The sequence below is a fragment of the Pseudonaja textilis genome, chromosome 12 (assembly GCF_049901715.1).
Source record: "Pseudonaja textilis isolate UNSWEBS1 chromosome 12, rPseTex1.2, whole genome shotgun sequence".
NCBI classification, from domain to species: Eukaryota; Metazoa; Chordata; class Lepidosauria; order Squamata; family Elapidae; genus Pseudonaja; species Pseudonaja textilis.
The window spans coordinates 12,295,232-12,314,532 of NC_142001.1; the positions used below are offsets into that span (position 1 = coordinate 12,295,232).

Consider the following 19,301-nt stretch of genomic DNA (forward strand, 5'->3'; position numbering starts at 1 on the left):
AAATGTGGGGTTAATGTCCAGCTGCAAAAGGCTTTCCAAATTGCGTCATAGATCCTATTGGTAGATGGCCTCCTAGAAGCCTGGATAGTTCAAATGACCCTGGAGGAGAAATTGTCCTGGCTCAAGATCTCTGCTGAAATGCCAGATGGTCAATTGGAGCCATTGCGGGTCTGGATGGACCAAGCCCCCCCGGCTGAGGGATTCTATGCTGAGGCTGGGCCTCCATGGATGAGGCCACCAACAGGTTGACCAGGTTGGTAAGATCTCTGCTTTCTCTGCCAGCATCTTCCTGATTACCCTTGGAATGAGAAGAGGAGGAGGAGGAGGAGGAGGAAGAGGAGGAAAGGCCTTTGACCCTCCCCACCCCATGCCACAAACCTGGAGAAGAACCTGGGTAACTAGATGTTGGACTGAGCAGCAAACAGGTCCAGGACTGGGAGGCCGAAGCATTCCAATGGTTCCTTGAATAGGGTTGGATGCAGGCACCACTTTGAGTGGTCGACTATGGCTCTGGCAGTTGCTATGGGCCTTAGTGGCCATGTTGTCCGTCAGGATGAGGACATGCCAATCAGATACCATGTCCTGGAACCACCTGAGAGCCAGGTGGGCTGCCCTGAGCTCTAGCCAGTTGATATTATGCCCCAGGTCTGCCTAAGTCCACTGACCTTGTCATCAGGGACTGGAGGTGCCCCCCCCTCCCCCAGCCAAAGTCTGGCATCCATAGTGATGGTCAGGTGGTTGGGCTACTTGAAAGACACATCCTCTGGTGATGGCCCGGGACATCCACCACTGGAAGGATTGGAGCACCTGCCAAGGTCCAAGTTCTGGTGGACCTTGGCGGGTGATTTGCTCCTGCCAGACCTTTGATTAAGGCAGGAGGAACCATTGCAAGGGGCTGCCCATAGAACAATAGCTATGCAGGACACCACTTTGCCCAAGAGCTGTGAGGAGGGCCAGGGGCACTGTTCCTTCCCTCTGGATCCAATTCACCAAGGTCTTTAAGCTTGTTTGGCGCTCCTGAGAGAGACCTTACACAATATTGTGTCTATGATTGCTCCCAGGTAGAGCAATTGGTTGGTTAGACCCAGGTGGCTCTTGTCGAAGTTGATGAAAAATCTGAGGTCCTGGAGGACCTGGATTGTGACTTGCAGATCCTCCCTCCCCTGGAGACAAGAGGACTGAATCAGTATAGTGTCTAGGGTGCACTGGACACACGGGAATTGCACTGGATACCTGGAAGTGCCAGAAATTTGGTAAATGTCCTCGGCACTGAGGAAAGGCCAAATGGGAGGGTCTCGTATTGGTAATGCCGGCCCCTGTAATAGAACAGGAGGAATCGCCAGTGGGATGGTAAGATTGGCACGTGGAGGTATGCCTTCATCAGGTCTATTGATGTGAAGAAGTCGCCCTGTCGGATGCTCTCCAGTATAGACTGGAGGGACTGCATTTTGAATCTTTTGTAAATGAGATGATGGCTCAATCTCTTCAGGTCCAAAATTGCTCTCCACCCACCCGAGGTCTTTGGAAGACCACAAACAAGTAGTAGAATCCCTGCCCCGTTGGTCCTCTGGGACCCGCTGGATGGCCTGGATATCCAACACATTTTGGATTGCTGCCTCTATGAGGCCTCTTTTTGTTGTATTGTTAGATATGGGGCAACGTATAAAGAATCTCGGGGTGTGTGGAGAGAAATTTGACGGTGAGACCTAGTCTCACTGTGTTCAGGACCCAGGGGTCCATTGTGGTTGCCTCCCATTGATGGGCGAATAGGCGTAGTCGGCCACCAATGGGAGGTTCGGACCCGCAGTCCTCTGGAGCAGCGAAAGGGACGACTTCCTGTGCCACAAAATAGCCACTTGCCTTGGTAGTATTCTCGGGTCCGGAATCCATGTCTGTCTGGGTCTGGATGCCTGTCCGGATATCTGTCTGGATGCCTGTCCGGATATCTGTCTGGATGCCTGTCCGGATATCTGTCTGGATGCCTGTCCGGTTGTTTGTCTGGATGCCTGTCCGGTTGTCTGTCTGGATGCCTGTCCGGTTGTCTGTCTAGGTCTGGATGCCTGTCCAGATATCTGTCTGGATGTCTGTCCGCTTGTCTGTCTGAATGCCTGTCCATTTGTATGTCTAGGTCTAGAAGCCTGTCAAGATATCTGTCTGGATGCCTGTCTGGTTGCCTGTCTAGGTCTGGATGCCTGTCCAGATATCTGTCTGGATGCCTGTCCGGCTGTCTGTCTGGATTCCTGTCTGTTTGTATGTCTAGGTCTAGAAGCCTGTCCAGCTGTCTGTCTGGATTCCTGTCCGTTTGTATGTCTAGGTCTAGAAGCCTGTCCAGCTGTCTGTCTGGATGCCTGTCTGTTTGTATGTCTAGGCCTAGAAGCCTGTCCAGTTGTCTGTCTGGATGCCTCTGTCTGTCTGGATGCCTGTCTGTTTGTATGTCTAGGTCTAGAAGCCTGTCTGGATGCCTCTGTCTGTCTGGATGCCTGTCCGTTTTTATGTCTAGGTCTAGAAGCCTGTCCAGCTGTCTGTCTAGATGCCTGTCTGTTTGTATGTCTAGGTCTAGAAGCCTGTCCAGTTGTCTGTCTGGATGCCTCTGTCTGTCTGGATGCCTGTCCGTTTGTATGTCTAGGTCTAGAAGCCTGTCCAGCTGTCTGTCTGAATGCCTGTCTGTTTGTATGTCTAGGTCTAGAAACCTGTCCAGTTGTCTGTCTGGATGCCTGTCCGTTTGTATGTCTAGGTCTAGAAGCCTGTCCAGTTGTCTGTCTGGACGCCTGTCTGGTTGTCTGTCTAGGTCTGGATGTCTGTCCGGATATCTGTCTGGGTCTGGATGCCTGTCCAGTTGTCTGTCCGGTTGCCTGTCCCATCTACTGAAATACGCTCTCTGGGGTTGAGTAGGCTCCAACTCCACGTCTGTAGGTTGAAAGGAGGAGTGCTTTGGAAAAAGGGGTGGGGGATAGGGTTTGGGTCGCTTGTGCATAGAAGGCAGGAACTTTCTCCCATCCTTAGTCTCGACTAAGAAGGGATCCAGAGCATCCCCAAACAGTTTGCTACCCTTGAAGGGAGCAACAGCCAGCTTCCACTTGTTCCTTGTAGCCGCCACCCAGGGCCGAAGCCACAGTAGGCGGCGGGCTATCACTGAGGCGGCAATGGCCCTAGAGGCAAACTTGATGGTGTTTAAGGTGGCATCAGCTGAGAATTCAGCAGCCACTATTAGTTTGTTGAGGTCTTGATGGGTTCTGACATCATCAGGTGGAACTCTCGCTTGCATCTGGTGAAGCCAAAGCAAGGTGGTTCTATTAAAAAATGAGGCGGCATTTGCAGCTTTGATTGCCCAGGCAGCTGCCTGGTGTGTCCTACGGTGGGTAGTTTCTGCCTTTTTATCCTCTCCTTTGAGGTCGTCTGCTGGGTCGGCGGGCAGGACAGTGGAGGCCATCAAAGCCGCCACTGGGGCATCCACTGCTGGTGGTTGCAGAGCCTGAGAGAGCTCTTGGTCCACATTGTAGAATTTTTTCTCATGGCAAGTTGTAATAGGGCCTACCCCCGGCAAGGTCCATTCTCGCTGGACCACATCCAGGAACAGTTTAGTTGAGGGGATTTCATCGCTTTCAATAGCAGACCCCCCACTCGTGCCCGCCAGGCCCAAAGCTGACCCTGATGCTGCTGCTGAGTCAGCTCCCAAATTGGCCGTGATCTTTGCCTTCTGGAGCAGAGTCTTAAAGACAGAAGGGCAAAAAAGCGTTGCAAAGGGCGAAACGTTCGGAGCCACCCCTTTATCCTTTGGGTCTCCATCACCGGGTAGGGAATCCTTTTTCTTGACGGGCGGGGCCTGAGAAGGTCGGGGGGCGGGAGGCAGGGAGGTCGCCGCCGCCGGGCCCCCCCCTTGCTGCTGGAGGCCTGTGGCAATCCCCTGCGCGATGGCCTGGGAGATGAGCGTCTTCAATTGCTCCGACATTTCGGGGTCTTGGTCCTCCTTGGGGCGGAGCCCCGCCGCCGTGGGGGTAAAGGTGGCCTCTGGGGCGGGCTTGGACGACGAGGAGCCCTTGGGGGGGGCTTTCCCCGCCGCCCCTCCTCCTCCTCCTCCTCCTCCTGCTGCAGGCAGAGCTTTGGGAAAGGCCTCGCCGAGCTTCGTCTGGAGAGGCAGCGAGGCCTGCTGCTCTTTGGCGCCACCTTGCGGCCAGGCTTGGGAGCCGGGCGACGGCTTGGCCTCGTGGCGCACTTCCAACGGCTGTTTTTCAAAAGGGCCACCGGAAGCGGCCGCTCCTCCCCCGGGGGGGCTCCCCTGCCCCTTCGCGGGCCTCCCGGCCGCCTCTTTTTTGTCTTCGGTCCCCGGGCGCCCGCTGGGGCCCTTCTCCTCGGCCTTAGGGGCCTTCCTGTTAGAGAAGGCCGTCCCCCGCATCCGGCCCGCCGCCCCTCTAACGGCCGCTCTAGGGCCCGAGGGGCCTTGGCCGCCGCGCCTTGGGACCTTGGCGGGGACGCCCCCGTCTTCCCCGCTCACGCCTTGCGCCTCCGGAGCCGCCATTTTCGGAGCGCCTGTGGGTGCCATATTAAGGCGGGCTCGCTCTGAGGGAGCACGGCCGCCGCCGCGGCCGAAACCGCGCTTAGGGCGCATTCGGTCGGCCTGGATTTTGCTCTAAAGTAGCCTCCGCTGTGGGCGCGGCCGGGTGGCGCTCGGCCGCCTGGCTCTGAGCCGCTTAAAGCGCGGGAACGGCAGGGACGCCCGGCTTGTTGTTTTGAGCCGGGTGAGGCGGCTTGCCTACAAGCCCGCCACGCGGATCCGCTTGTCTTACGGTACTGCCCTGGGGTTTGGGAATCCGAGGAGTTTTGACCGTTATGGCGAGCCGTTGCTTTCTCTCAGACGTCTCTGCTAGGCCACGACGGAGTACTAACCGCCAAGAAAAGGAGGCGTGGCCGGAAGCTTGACAAGACCCCGTTTCCGGGCAGATAAAGGCAGCGTTAACCCCTTCCTTGCCTTGGATTCTCTCCTGACTAGGAGTTCTTCGAACATGGCCGCTTTAAAGACTTGTGGACTTCAACTCCCAGAATTCCTCCTGCAGTCATGTTAGCACAGGGATTCTGGGAGTTGCAAGTCCACAAGTCTTAAACTAGCCAAATTGGAAGACCCTTGCAGTCTACTCAGCACTACTGGAGAAGACAAGCATGCTTCACACACATGCATAGAAGAAGAGCCAGCTTGTTTTGGTACAGAGTCACATCTGTTTTGAATGACACAAGTATAAAGGTTTTAATTTAGCTCCCCCCTGGCACTTAGGACAGTGTATTTGGGTGCACACTAAAATGGATTGAGCTTCTGCTCCTATGCATTTTAAATCAGGGGACTCCAACCTTGGCCACTTTAAGACTTGTGGATTTCAATTCCCAGAGTTCCTCAGCTGGCTATGCCAGCTGGGGAATTCTGGGAGTTGAAGTCCACACATCTTAAAGTGGCCACGGTTGATTCTGTACCCCAGCACCACATTATTTTTATAATATATGGGGAATTATCACCTAATGGACAAAAGGAGCCCCAGGGATTTATTAAACCCAGTGTTTCTTAAAACTGGGCCATTTTAAGACGTGCGGACTTTTTAACTCCTGCGGTGTAGGGAATTCTGGGAGTTGGAAGCCCACACGTCTTTAAAAAGTTGCCAGGGTTGACAAACGATGATCTAATTGCTAAGCAGGGACGGGGAGACCAAACTGCAAAGGGGAGAGAAGGAGGAAAGCACGGTTGAATAAGAAAGAAAAGATGCACGGATTGTGTTTAAGGAGACTTAGGAAGGTTTCCAAAGTTTTTGGCACCCTAATGCAGGGGACTCCAAAATTTGGCAACTTTAGGACTTGTGGACTTCAACGTCCGGAATTCCTCAGACAGCCATACTGTGTGGGAAATTCTGGGAGTTGGAAGTCCACAAGTCTTAAAGTTGCCAAGTTTGGGGACCTCTTTCCTAATGGTGAGCACAAAATATTCATTGGATGCTATCCCTCCTTTGGCTAGCTGCACTAGATGGAGACTTCCCCCTGCTTCCATAGTTAAGAGTTTAGTTTAGTTTACTGTCATTGCACCTCGTACAACAAAATTAAATACCACCTTCAGTGTACATCGTGACTATGAAAATAAACACAAACACATACCCCTTCACATTCTAGACATTGCATTGAAAACCCCTGATACTGCATTAATTCTGTTTCCTTCCAGGCCTAAAGCCACCCCTGCCGCTTCATTCGCAGCTCTACCTAATGGGAGATACACATTTTTGCGTCTTGCCCATCCTTTGCAGGGTGCCACAAGCAAGGGTGAGGCTAATGGCGGCAGCTAGTACCTTGAACACGCTCAATAGAGGCAGGCCTGGCAGGTCCCACGGGAGAGAGCTGCAGGTTTCCTGGCCGGGTAAGCAGGAAGAGAGGGAGAAAGAGCCGTCACATCAATAAGAGAGGCACCCGCCATATTGCATGCACACGCCCTCTGGTATCTCTTTGGAGAGAAGCAAGCCTTTGAAAGCAGCCCCTCACGCAGGGGGTCTAATACAGGGCTCTCCAAACTTGGCAGCTTTAAGACTTGTGGACTTCCAACTCCCAGAATTCCTCGGCCAGCTATGCCTGGAAACTCCTGCGTTAGGCCATTTGTGTAAGAGGCTGCCTTCAAAAGGCTCGCTTCTCTCCAGAGAGCCATGCTGGCTGGGGAATTCTGGGAGTTGAAGTCTACAAGCCTAGAAGTTCGGAGAGCCTTGGTCTAATAGGAAATATTAGGCGACTGCCAAGGTAAAGTCTAAGGAAGCCGGGTTGTATGGAGGAGTGGGAGAAGCTGCTTGATGAAAAATGTTAGGCAGGTTCTAATGGATGCCCTTCTTTTATGAAAGGGGCACTTTAGGGCTTGCTGGTACTTTTGAGACCGTTAGGAATGATCCCTGGCACAATTAAAAATGATGGTTTGACCTCTAAAGCTCTTAAGGGTCTAGAAATTGGGATATTAACAAGGCCTATTCCCATGCAAATTTGTCAGGGAGTCAGGTCCACCCTTATCCGATTTTTAGAGGGAAGAAATTGACTTCTTTCACAGCAGCATCAAGATGCCTGTGTCCTCGTTGGCTTTTAAACTCCGGAGAATTATTTTATTGCTGGCTTCAAACGCCATTCTACAATGGAAGAACATTTCAAGGTACTTATTGTACAGAATTGTTTTTAATGATTTGTAAGGGGCTCCGGAATGATATAGGTGGAAAATTCAACGTCACTTGGCCTGGCTGATAACAACCTTCATACATCCTAGTAAGCCATTGATTTGTCCAGGTTTTTGCTATTTAAGCACTGAGCCACAGACAAGGAGGAATTATGAACCACACGAAGGCTAATTCCATTTAGAGCCCGCTAAAGCTAAACAAACCAGGTTACAACATCATGCAATGCATAAACCCAACCAATGACTGGGGAGGAAAAAGTCCTAAATTTAGGGCAGAATTGATTTTTATTGATTGGGGTGTTTTTTTTTTTTAATGGCTGCCCATCTCACCAAGGTAGCATGGTGGTAAACTAGTAAGGAAAGCCAAAATTATGTCATGGCAGGTTTCATGGCTGGGCTAAGGGGGATCGTGACCTCATCTGTCTCCATTGCTAGAAGAACAAAGTTAAGTACTTCACCATTTTAATTTTAGGGAAATTGCAGAAATGCAAAACTTTTCAGCTCCCACCCTTGGCCACGCCTCCTCCTCCGCCAGTGTTCCTCCTCGGGCGAGTCTCCTCTGGCTTTTCTCCTTGGCTGACACGCCCCAGAGGCACCAAAATAACCCAGATGACATAAGTTCTCCTGCTGGAGCAGAGGGTTGGACTACATGACCTCCAAGGTCCCTTCCCGCCCTGGATTGCTGTGCTGTTTGTGCTGTTTCAAAGCATCCTCCGAAGCTGCCAGGTGTTTGTGGTCCTTCCTTCCTCTCCTTTTCCTCCTCCCTCCCACCCTCCATCCATATCTCGTTCACCTTCCCTTCCTCTTTCTTTCTTTCTTTCTTTCTTTCTTTCTTTCTCTTTTTCTTTCTTTCCTTCCTTCCTTCCTTCCTTCCTTCTCTCTTTCTTTTCTTTCTTTTCCCTTCCTTCCTTCTCTTTCTTGTCTCTTCTCTCTCTCCCCCTTCCCCCCTTGGATGAAGCCAGCTTACTAAACCGCCCCCCCAGCTCTTCCCTTCCTTTCTTACCCTCTCCTCCCCTTCTTTCTCCTAAAAAGTGTTTGGCTTCCCTCCCCCAAACTCCACCATCAAGATCCCACTGGGGCTTCTGGCTGCCGGCACTGACAGCTAGCCGATTGGTTGGCGGCCATCTGTCCAGGGTGGCAAAAAAAAAAAAGCAGGACGAACCACGCTTGGCAAATCAGCCACGCCAAAGCGCACGGCACGGAGACGCTATGGCCCACTGCCCAGGGCGGATGGGCGGGGGAGTGTCGGCCGAGGAGAAAAGCCAGAGGAGAAATGTCCGAGGAGGAACACAGGCGGGGAGAAGGAGGCGCAGCCGAGGGGGGGACGAAAAATCCCATTCCGGAAGGGGATGCCAGAAGTAGCAGAAAGACCCACTCAGTGTGGCTGGAACTGTTTGCATGGTTTCTTAAGAGGAAGCGCCACTTCCCACAGGGATTACTTCCGAGCACACACAAAAATACAAAAAAAAAACCCCACAACAACCCGGAGGTGAGGACAGCTTCTCTTTTCTACCCAGTCATTAAGGTAAACCAGATGAATTCAAGAAAAAAAAAAATTACTGCCCATTTGTCCCAGGGATAGGACTGGAAAGAAAATGAAGAAAATAAAAATATATTGAGGGGGGAAAAAACACCACCACCACCATAAGATATTTACCTCACGGTCAGCTGGCATTGGGCAGCCCTGGTCGGGATCAGAGCTTGGTGGCTCAAGTGGGATTTTGCCAATGATCTCTTCGAGGACTTTGGGAAAAGTTAGTGGGGGGTGGGGGGGGCAGAAGGAACGTAACATTTGAGTGCAACCAGTGGAATAACATGCGGGGACGTTTCCAGTCATAGCCCTCTTTGGCCTCCATCACCAGAACAAAGCATTTCCTTGTGCAAAGAAAAGGTAATTCCCCGAAAACCAAAAAGCAGCAGCTCAAGAAAGTGGGCAGCAGCAGCAGCAACACCCTCTGCTGGCTAAACCAAAAGAAAGCAGCCGCAACTTGGTTCAAGCAACGACCCGGAAAAAGGTGGTGTGGGGAAGGGTGTCCCTGGAAGACTTTCAACCAAGGGTGGCCTATTTCCCTGTTTTCTGCATGCGAAGTACCTGATGGAGCATTACTGGGCAAAGCATCGCTCCCACTGTCCACTAAGCGCAAAGAGAAACGAAGGGACAGAGTTACAGGAAAACCTGGGAGAGCTAACACAATTGCCGCGAGGGAAGTTGGGAAAGGCAACAGACAGTCGGGAGACGCACGGTACATTTTGAAGGTGTGTGTGTGTGTGTGTGTGTGTGTGTGTAGATGCAAAGTGGGTGGAGCTGCATCATGCAAACGGTTGAGGCTTGGGAATTCTGGGGGGGGGGTTTGTTTCTTTAAAAAAATAAAAAACACACGACACTATTTCCAGGGCTTACGCTGCCTGTTTTTAAATGCTCTTCCAACTTCACAATATCCTGAAACCGTGATCCGCTAACCTGGAAGCAGAGGGAGCTTCTGGGGCTGCATAAAAAGGATGGCGGGGGCTGCAAATTTATGGCACCCTGTTTGTAGGGGAAACACACACCCCTCCCCCATCTAACAGACCCTCTCAGTCCAAATCTGTCCCTGCCCGAGCTGATAACCTTTTAGTCCCCTAAGAGATCTGAAGCAAGACTGAATGGGGCATTTACCTTGTCCGCGTTCCAAGATCATCGGGCCGCTCCCCGGCATGCTACCTGCAGGAGAACATTCGCAGAAAGGATCAGGCCGATGACGAGTCAGTGAGAACAGAAGCGCTCGGGAGGCAAACCGGCCAAGTTAATCCTCCAGATCAGAATTTCCAGAGTTTTTTTTTTCCAAGTTGCAGGAAGCGATGTAGCCTGTGCCTTAGGTCTTTTGAAAAGGAGCTGTTCGAAGCAGCCCAAACGGGACGAACACATTACAGGCCTAATTCTCGTACCATTGTGATTGAAGAGGGAAAGTTTGCAAATTAGGGATGACTCTGGCTAATCGTGATTCGAGAAATCAAGGCTGAGCAAAACCCCTAGTGTTTAACTGTTGACATTCACTTCGCTTTCCTTTGACTCAAGACAAGCGACTCAAACTAATGATTGTTATTGCACACTGCTGTTGCTTGGGGGATTTTTAATTTATTTGCAATTTGGGAGTGGGAAAAAAAAATAACCAGTTTTCACTGAAACATCATTTACAGAATGATATATATATATATAAAAACACCTGCCATCAAACTTATAAATCCATCGCTTTACATTATCTACCTTCTTGTCTAAATTATCTAGTTTAAACTATGAAAGTTCACGTAGGGGAAAACCCAGGAAAATTCAGTGGACTTGCTCCCAATTAACTGTACGTAGGACTGCACTTGAAATATTTAATAGGGCAGTTCAATACAAATTTAAGCATGACTGAGTATGAATTCAAGAGCTTGCTCCCAAGTATGCGGGAATTAAACTAAGTTTGGCCATTTTATGAGCCGTGGTGGCACAGTGGTTAGGGTGCAGTACTGCAGGCTGCTTCTGCTGACTGCCTGCAATTTAACAGTTCAAATCTGGTTGAACAAGATGTTCGGTAGCACAGTGGCTAGAGTGCAGTACTACAGGCTACTTCTGCCAACTGCCGGCTGCCTGCAACTTAGCAGTTCAAATCCCACCAGGGAAGGTTGACTCAGCCTTCCATCCTTCCGAGATAGGCAAAATGAGGACCCAGATTATTGGAGGCAATAGGCTGACTGTAAAACCGTTTAGAGAGGGCTATAAAGCATTGGAAAGCAGTATATAAGTCTAAGTCCTATTGCTATCATGCAGGATTCTGCCCCCAGAGCTGCGAAATAGGCTGGGAAAGATTAACCAATTGACCCACTCACCTCCTGGAGCCATGGGCCCAGGGCCAGGGCCAGGCACTGAGGCTGGCATCTGGCCTGGGGCAGGTACTCCTCCTTGCATAGGTGGCTGCATCAGGGGAGCAGCTCCATTGACATGCATCCCGCCCTGCTCAGAGAAAGGAAAAAAGACCACAATGAGCGATTCACACAGTTCTACAGAGCTGGCTAACTGGAAACTAGATGCACCAGATGCACAACGGACCACTGCACCTGTCAAACTTAACAAAATCCCTGGTCAGGGAAATAGTGCCAGTTTTGTGACACGCTAGCTTTCAGTATTTCATGTGATATTTTTGTGCAGAGTAGCCTACCCAATCCTTGCTGTCTAATAGGATATCAACCATATAAAGTAATTCTCTTGGTATAGCTTGATCTAAGTTTCATCTAATTACACACTTGAGAAATGCCTAGTTTAGAGAACCAACTCACATTAATATTTCCACAAAGAAAAAAAACCCCAACAAATTATCAGCCTTCCCTACCTGGCATCCTATGCCAGCAATGACTTTATCCCTAGGATTTCTTATAGTTTAACTCTGGAAGTTTTTGCTTTTTGCAGCAAAACAAGAGAAAGGATCTTGCAGCACTTAAAAAAAATGAATGAATTTAGGAACTGCAATCAACCCAGATTTGCAAATTGGTTTACTGATTAGACTACTGAGGTGCTGATTGATTTTATCACTTTCCAGTCTATTTTAATTTGCTTACCATTAGTGGGTTAGTAGCTTTACAATTACTGACTTGATTGGGTGGTTGTTACTGCATCGTTTTATTACTTTAGAAATAATTTTAGCAATAACTAAAAGAGATATGGCCAACAAACAACTGCAAATCAAAATATATCCCCAAATGAATAAATGCTTTCATAATTTGAAGAGATACGGAACACAGACCGAAGGAAAATAACAGAATAACAGAACAGAATAATAGAGTTGGAAGGGACCTTGGAGGTCTTCTAGTCCAACCCTTTGCTCTGGGCAGGAAACCCTACACCATTTCAGACAAATGGTTATCTAATCTCTTCTTACAAAACTCCCATTGTTAGGAGCATTCACCACTTCTGAAGGAAAAGATTCAAACTCAGACAAGAGCTGCTTACAATTGGCTGTGGCTGAGAAGAAGGGACATTCGGCTGGTTCATCTGAGGATTTGGCCCAGGCCCAGGCCCGGGCCCAGGTCCAGGTCCAGGTCCTGGCCCAGGTCCTGGCCCGGGGCCAGCTCCTGGTCCAGGACCAGGACCCTGCCCAGGCCCTGGCTGTGCATTTCCAGGAATCAGAGATGGGACGCTGGTTTGGCGATGAAGAATTTTCTGGACGGCAGGAGAGAGAAAAACCAATAAAATGCAGGTTTAAACAAGATAACAGGCATGTATGTTCAAGGCACATGACTCCGCCACCTCTTCATCCCAAGGCCGCGAAAGCTGGCGAACGTACCAGCGCAATCTCTGGGTCAACGATACGCATGACCACTTGGGCCTGCAGCAAGGCATAGGCGAGCTGCGGGTTTTGCAAGAGCATACTCCGTGCCTCCTGAGGGCTGTTCTGGACACACAACTGGAAAAAAAAAAACAAGAAATACAGAAAAGAAGAGAATCTAGATCACGAGGAACAGTTGACTCATCTTCTTCCGACTTCTGAAGCTTTTCTCCACAGCTCCAAGTTTCATGACTCAGGCAGGAGTAAACAAAATTGTCAAGATTTGGTGCAAAAGGCTATTTCTGGCTCTCGTAGCTGCAGGTAAATGTGAAAAAGCCATCTGTTTACCGAATAAATATTAAACCGAATAAATATTTCTATTTATATCTCCGGCGCTTCACTTCTTGCACACCGTATTCCCATTTCCCTCACTTTGTGACATAGGGGACATGTGCTCAGCATCCCCAACGCGATCTCTGCTCCCAACTGCTTCAGAAAGTCTGAACTGATTCCCAACCAGATACCGGGCTCCTATTATCATATGTGGTGGACTTGCCCAAAGGCAAAAAAAAAAAAAAAAGATATTGGAGAAAAATACATAGATAGAAAAAAATGATAAACATATAGACTTTAAACAGATTCCTGTTGGGAATCATACCAGAAAAATATAATAAAGGGAGTATGTACTTAATACTACCTACATGTGTTTAACAGCAGCTAGAATTATATTTGCACAACATGGGAAGAATATAGAGATCCCTACAGAAGAGCATGTAATAAAAAAAAATAGAATGTAGAGAAATTGACAGATTAACACTTCAAATCAAAAACAAGAAAGACACTGAATATATTTTAATATGGGATTCGTTTTATCAATGGCTAAACTAGCAGAAACAGAAGTCAGAATTTTAAAATGACTACTTTTGTAAAAATGGATAATTAAGCATGACTGTCATTATATGTGTATTATAGTTATGATGAGGCATTACTGTTATTAGATGATTATGACTAATGTTATGAATATTGTTATGATTATTGCTCAAATCAACTGTACCCAGATAACACACTGTTTATATAGACATCGACATATTCGCTCTTTCTATATTTAATAAAAATAAAAACTCAGGGAGAAGGTGAGGAGCTTTTTACCTAGAAGCTTGGGAGCCTATTGGGATTGATGGGCTGAGAATAATCTGATAAGAAACAGTCTTTGGTTCTACAAGGACCCGTTCAGATTATGACCTCTTTTCTGCCCCTGATGGACTCTTTCCTTCTTCCAATTCACACATGCTTTACTTCTACACCCAACATGTTGCCCTGCACTTCCAGCTATGTCTATAGAGAGAGAATTCTGTACTAATTCAAGGGTATATTTAAATTTCTGGGCACTTCTATCTCGGAGGACCTCTCATGGACTATGAATGCTAACATGCTTGTGAAGAAGGCACAGAAGAGGCTGTACTTCCTGACAATGTTCAGGAAGATAAATCTATCTCAGCATCTACTTCTCTCCTACTACCACAACACCATTGAGGGTGTCCTGACATATGGCATTCTTGCATAGTATGGGAGCAGCTCTGTACCGGACAAAAAGGCTCTACAGAGAATCATTAAAATTGCCCAGAATATCATTGGCCTCCATCTACCAGCCCTGGACGACATCTTCTTACCTCGCTGTTTGAGGAAGTCGCACAGCATTCTCAGAGACTCTACCCATCCTGCTTACAATCTTTGTGAACTGTTGCCTTCCGGCACAAAGATACAGAACCATTAAAACTTGGACCACATGTTTTCTGAACAGTTTTTATCCCAGAGCTATAATTGCACTTAACAATGAACTTAAATACCACCATCACTATTAAGTGGACAACCAGAAGAAGAGAGCCGAGCTTTCTGACTGGCAGCCAAAGATCAGCCTGGCTTCTAGGAGAGGAACCTTCCTTTCCTGCAACTAACAAGACAATCAAGCAATTGTCCTCTCCTCCAGGCTGCCAACCCCACCAACCTTCATTTGCTTCATCAGTTCAAACATTTGCTCAGGAGGCAAGCTGGCCACTGCTCTGCTGATGGACTCAGGAGCATCTTCGGGGTTGACGGGGTCTCCGTAGGGCGACTCTATGATGGGAGCACCAGTGCCCAGGCCTAGCAGAGGAAAAAGGAAAACCTTAGGGCCAGAGATTGTAGATCACATGTGCTATAAACAAGCACAGAATTGCAGCCTGGGTGTGCCCCCCCCCTTCTCCCCTCTCCTGATGGGCCTTCAAGACTCACTCTTCAGTTCCTCCTTGTTCTTCTCACTGGCTGCGTTGTCCACTCGCAGGGCTCTCCCACTAAATTCTCGCCCGTTGAGATTCCGCATGGCACTGAGCGCCGTTTCTTGGTCTTGATACTCGCAGAAGCCATAGCCTTTCGGTTTGCCCGTCTCTCTGTCATACACCAATCTGGTTGGCAGAGCAGAGAAAAACCAAGACGGTTATGCCAAAAAGGCTTCAGGAGTTCAACCTCAAGGCAAAATCCAGAGCCAGAAGCAGTTGGCAACTGTATACAATCACATTCTGATAACTCCTGCGATGCAGCTGGAACTCATTGTAGCGGCTCTGCCGTTCCATTAGACCAAGGGTCTCCAAACTTGGCAAGCTGGGAGACGGTATCCTCTGATCCCAAATAAAGAAGGATCGATCGGTAGGAAAACGGGGCGGGGGATTTTCCTGCAGACTTTTGCGGGGATTGTCCCAGGGTCTCTGCTGCTTTCTGCAGAGACCCCTGGGAAAACGTCAGCAAGCCACCGTGAGTCAAAATTCATATTAGCGGTCTGCGGGATTTAAAATCATGAGTTTGGTGGTCCCTGAGATCCAAAAGGTTGGCGACCCCTGATCTAGTCCAAACCCCTGATCTAGTCAAGCACTACTCTCTATACGTCTCCCTGTATGCGCTCATTCTCCTAACCTCTACACCTGCTCCAGCAGGAAAGTCTATTCCAAATATCAGCCTCTACCTAGGATCAAACTCACAGCCTCCTGATTGTGAGGCGAGAGCTGCACCTCCAGGCCGCTGCACTGGAACGAAGGGACTTTTGCCCCATTTTGCAACATCTCTTCTCGCAGCTGTTCTGCGAATCACTGAAGTTGTTCAGTTAGTAACTCCAGTTTGTGAAATGAATCTGGCTTCCCCGTTGGCTTTCCTTGTCAGAAAAATCACAAACGTTGATCCCTTAGCCCTGGGGTACTGCAACCGTCATAACTAGGAGACAGTTGCCAGGCTCCTGAATTCTGATTACAATGACCATTGGGGATGCTGCAAAGATCATAACTGTGAAAAATGACTAGAAGTCATTTTATTCAGTGCCGTTGTAACTTTGAACGCTCACTAAATGAACTGTTACAAGTCGAGGACTTCCTGTATTTGGAGGGCCCAGCATTCCCATCTCCTAATGTAGTGTATAGTTTGAATTGCAGTGGTTCTCCAGAATAGCCTTTCTCTAATGGAAGCACCAGCCTGACTCATCTGATATATCGGAAGGATGCCAGGTTGGGGAAGATTTATCTAGGTCAGTGGTGGCTAATCTTTTTTGGGCTCCTGTGCCCAAAATTGTGCGTGCGCTGGAGCTCGCATGCCAGCACCCAGAAGGCAATGTGCCGCCCCACACCCTCTGCGCATGCGTGTGTAATCACCCTTCCCGCCGCCGTCCCCTAACCTGCACTGCGCCTCACAGCTGATTTTGGGCCAGTTTGAAGCCCTTTTCAGCTCCCAGAGACTTGAAAAAAGCCTCCGCAGGCTTTGCCGGATGAATAATAGGCCCACTTCGTCATTTCCGGTATTTCAGGAAATGGGCCTATTATTTGGCTTGCAAGGCCTGCAGAGGCTTTTTTCAAGCCTCTAGGAGGCCGAAAAAGGCTCAAATCAGCCGAAAATCTGCTGTGAGGCGTGTGCATGCACAGTGAATTCCGAAAGGGAAGCTTCTCACCGGAAACTGACTACAGGTCCAACCTCTGAGAAGATGTCTTTCAGCTGTTCCTCTGTGGCTTCATAAGGGATGTTCCCCACTACAGGAGAAAGACAGGAGCAGGTCATCAGTATCTGTGGTATTATTAGATAGTAAGACGGTCTTTCCAACCTGATGCCTTTTACTGGCACGGTTCCTATTATTTTCAACCAATAAAGTCAGCAATCTTATAGCATTAGTCATTTGTTGCAGTTAATGCTATTTATTTATTGTGATTTATGAGCCACTCATTTCAATGGTACAAAACTAGCAAAACCACAAAATACGAACTAAAAGTCAAACTTACACCCAGACTTAAAATAATCTTACAGTCAACAAAAATAAAACAAAATTGATCACGGCATCAAGGTTAGCTTATGGTCAAAAGTAGAAAGACAAAGAAATTCCAGATGAAAGCGAAATAATTAAAAAGATATGGATATGCGCTGAGATGCATAAATTAACTTTGGAAATAAAAAAATAAGGATGAGACTGAATACTATAATGTATGGGATAAATTCTATCAATGGTGGGGAAAAAGGAAGGACTCAACATTAAAATAAGAAAAGGTTGCTAGGAGAGACGACTAGAAAGACGGAAAATTGAAAAAATGTACAAATGTATATGTTATGTAAATATGCATCATATGTTATGTACGATAGATATGTATGACAAACAGAATTGTCAGAATGATCACACCATGTTCATTGTTTTTTTAATGCTTTATTCAATAAAAAAGTCAAATAAATAAAAAAATAAAACAAAATGAAACAAAAGACAGGCCTCAGGCAAAGAATAATACATCGATCCTAGGTCCGATACCAAATACCAGTTTGATATGCCGATTAAAAGTGACATGCAGAAGTGGAAAAATATTGTTGGAGACAGGATGGATAGTCTCCACAGAGGCTTTTGAGGATTCAATTTACATTTTTAAGATACTTTGCATCGGAAAGAGTGAAATTGCCAATATTATAACATTGTCCAGCCCGATACAGTATATAGCAGTAATGAAAAAGCAAACAGATTTAAAGTGTTTAAAATCTATTTGCGCCAATGATAAGCAACAGGCAGAAGACCATAACATATACATGTCATATTCACACACACACATATACATACATACATACACGCACATATATATAAAACCTATATCTATACATACGTATATGTGTGTATGTGTATGTGTACAACTTGCCTCATGGTGTAACCAGAACAATCTGGAACTGAACACACTCAAACCTGTAGAAATGGTGGTAGACTTTAGGAGAAACCCTCCCATACGTACCACCTCTTACAGTACTAGACAATACAGTATCAACAGTAGAGACCTTTAAATTTTTAGGTTCTATCATATCACAAGACCTAAAATAGACACCTAACATCAAAAACATCATCAAAAAAGCATAACAAAGAATGTTCTTTCTGCGCCAACTCAGAAAGCTCAAACTTCCCAAGAAGCCACTAATACAGTTCTACAGAGGAACGATCATCTGTCATCTGCATCTCTATAACCCAACAAGACAGACACAGACTTCAAAGAGTAATTAGGACCGCAGAAAAAAACAACTGCTACCAACCTGCCTTCAATCGTGGACCTATATACTGCACGAGTCAAAAAGAGGCTTGTGAAAATATTTATAGACCCCTCACATCCTGGACAAAAACTGTTTCAACTCCTTCCCACAAAACGACCTATAGAGCACTGCACACCAGAACAACTAGACACAAGGACAGTTTTTTTTCTGAAAGCTGCTAAACAAATAATTCCCCCCAACACTGTCCAACTATTTACTAAGTCTGCATTACTATCACTATTAACCTTCTCATCCTTCCTTTCACCCATCTCTTCCCATTTATGACTGTATGACTGTAACCTCATTGCTTGTATCCTAATGATTTTTATTGACTGTTTCCTAGTATTTTGATTGCTTATTGTACACTATGACTATTATTAAGTGTTGTGATTCTTGACTCTTGATGAATGTATCTTTCTTTTTATGTACACTGAGAGCATTTGCACCAAGACAAATTCCTTGTGTGTCCAATCACACTTGACCAACAAAAGAATTCTATTCCATTCCATTAAAATTTTATTCCTATATCCTTCTATTCTATACTATTGTACCCTAGGACTATTATTAAGTGTTGTACCTGATGATTCTTGACTCTTGACGAATGTAGCTTTCCTTTTATGTACACTGAGAGCATTTGCACCAAGACAAATTCCTTGTGCGTCCAATCACACTTAACCAATAAAGAATTCTATTCCATTCTAGTCTATTTTCTCCTCTCTTCCAATTCTAATTCTATTCTTACACACACACTACACACAAATAAAACAGAATAATAAATAAATAAATGTTGGTTTAAAAATATAGATACAAGAGCTCAATTTTAAGAAGAGATCTGAAAGCTGCATGCATTTCCAAAAAGGCTGTGTAACACGTTTCAAGGGGTGATGGCTGGGAATGATGGGAACTGGAGTTTTAGCACCTATAGGGAGCCACGCACCCCCCACCCAAAATTAGCCAGGGAGTCCAGGACCCCACGGAGGAGGGGGCTACATCCCCTCATATCCCTCAACCAGACAGACCGGCTGGAGGGGGGCGGGCGGTGATGAGGGCTTGTAGTCCCCCTTGGCCAGGCACGGTCGGGCCGAGGCACCGTCGAGAGCTCCCCGGGGCGAGAGGGAGGCTGGTGGGGCGCAGCAGCTCACCGAACACGGAGCGCAGAGACCGATCCACCGCAGGGTCCCGCACCGACAAGCCCGCCATCTTCCCCACCGCGGCTTTCAACCCAACCGCCGACTTCCGGTCCGTCGCCGAAACGCGCCGCCGCCACCTTCATTTTCGTGGTGGAA

General features: G+C 47.6%; 1 protein-coding gene across 1 annotated transcript in view; it reads right to left on the minus strand.

Annotated features, from left to right (window-relative positions):
• Positions 1 to 19,258, minus strand: part of CSTF2 (cleavage stimulation factor subunit 2) — a 26,495-nt gene extending 7,237 nt beyond the window's left edge. Inside the window, 10 exon segments of the mRNA XM_087941063.1 lie at positions 6,318 to 6,377; positions 9,267 to 9,308; positions 9,831 to 9,875; positions 11,024 to 11,147; positions 12,141 to 12,350; positions 12,475 to 12,594; positions 14,462 to 14,598; positions 14,728 to 14,897; positions 16,421 to 16,499; positions 19,158 to 19,258. Coding sequence (XP_087797189.1) covers positions 6,318 to 6,377; positions 9,267 to 9,308; positions 9,831 to 9,875; positions 11,024 to 11,147; positions 12,141 to 12,350; positions 12,475 to 12,594; positions 14,462 to 14,598; positions 14,728 to 14,897; positions 16,421 to 16,499; positions 19,158 to 19,215 — 1,045 coding nt within the window. The 5' untranslated portion in view covers positions 19,216 to 19,258.
• Positions 19,259 to 19,301: the final 43 nt, after the last annotated feature.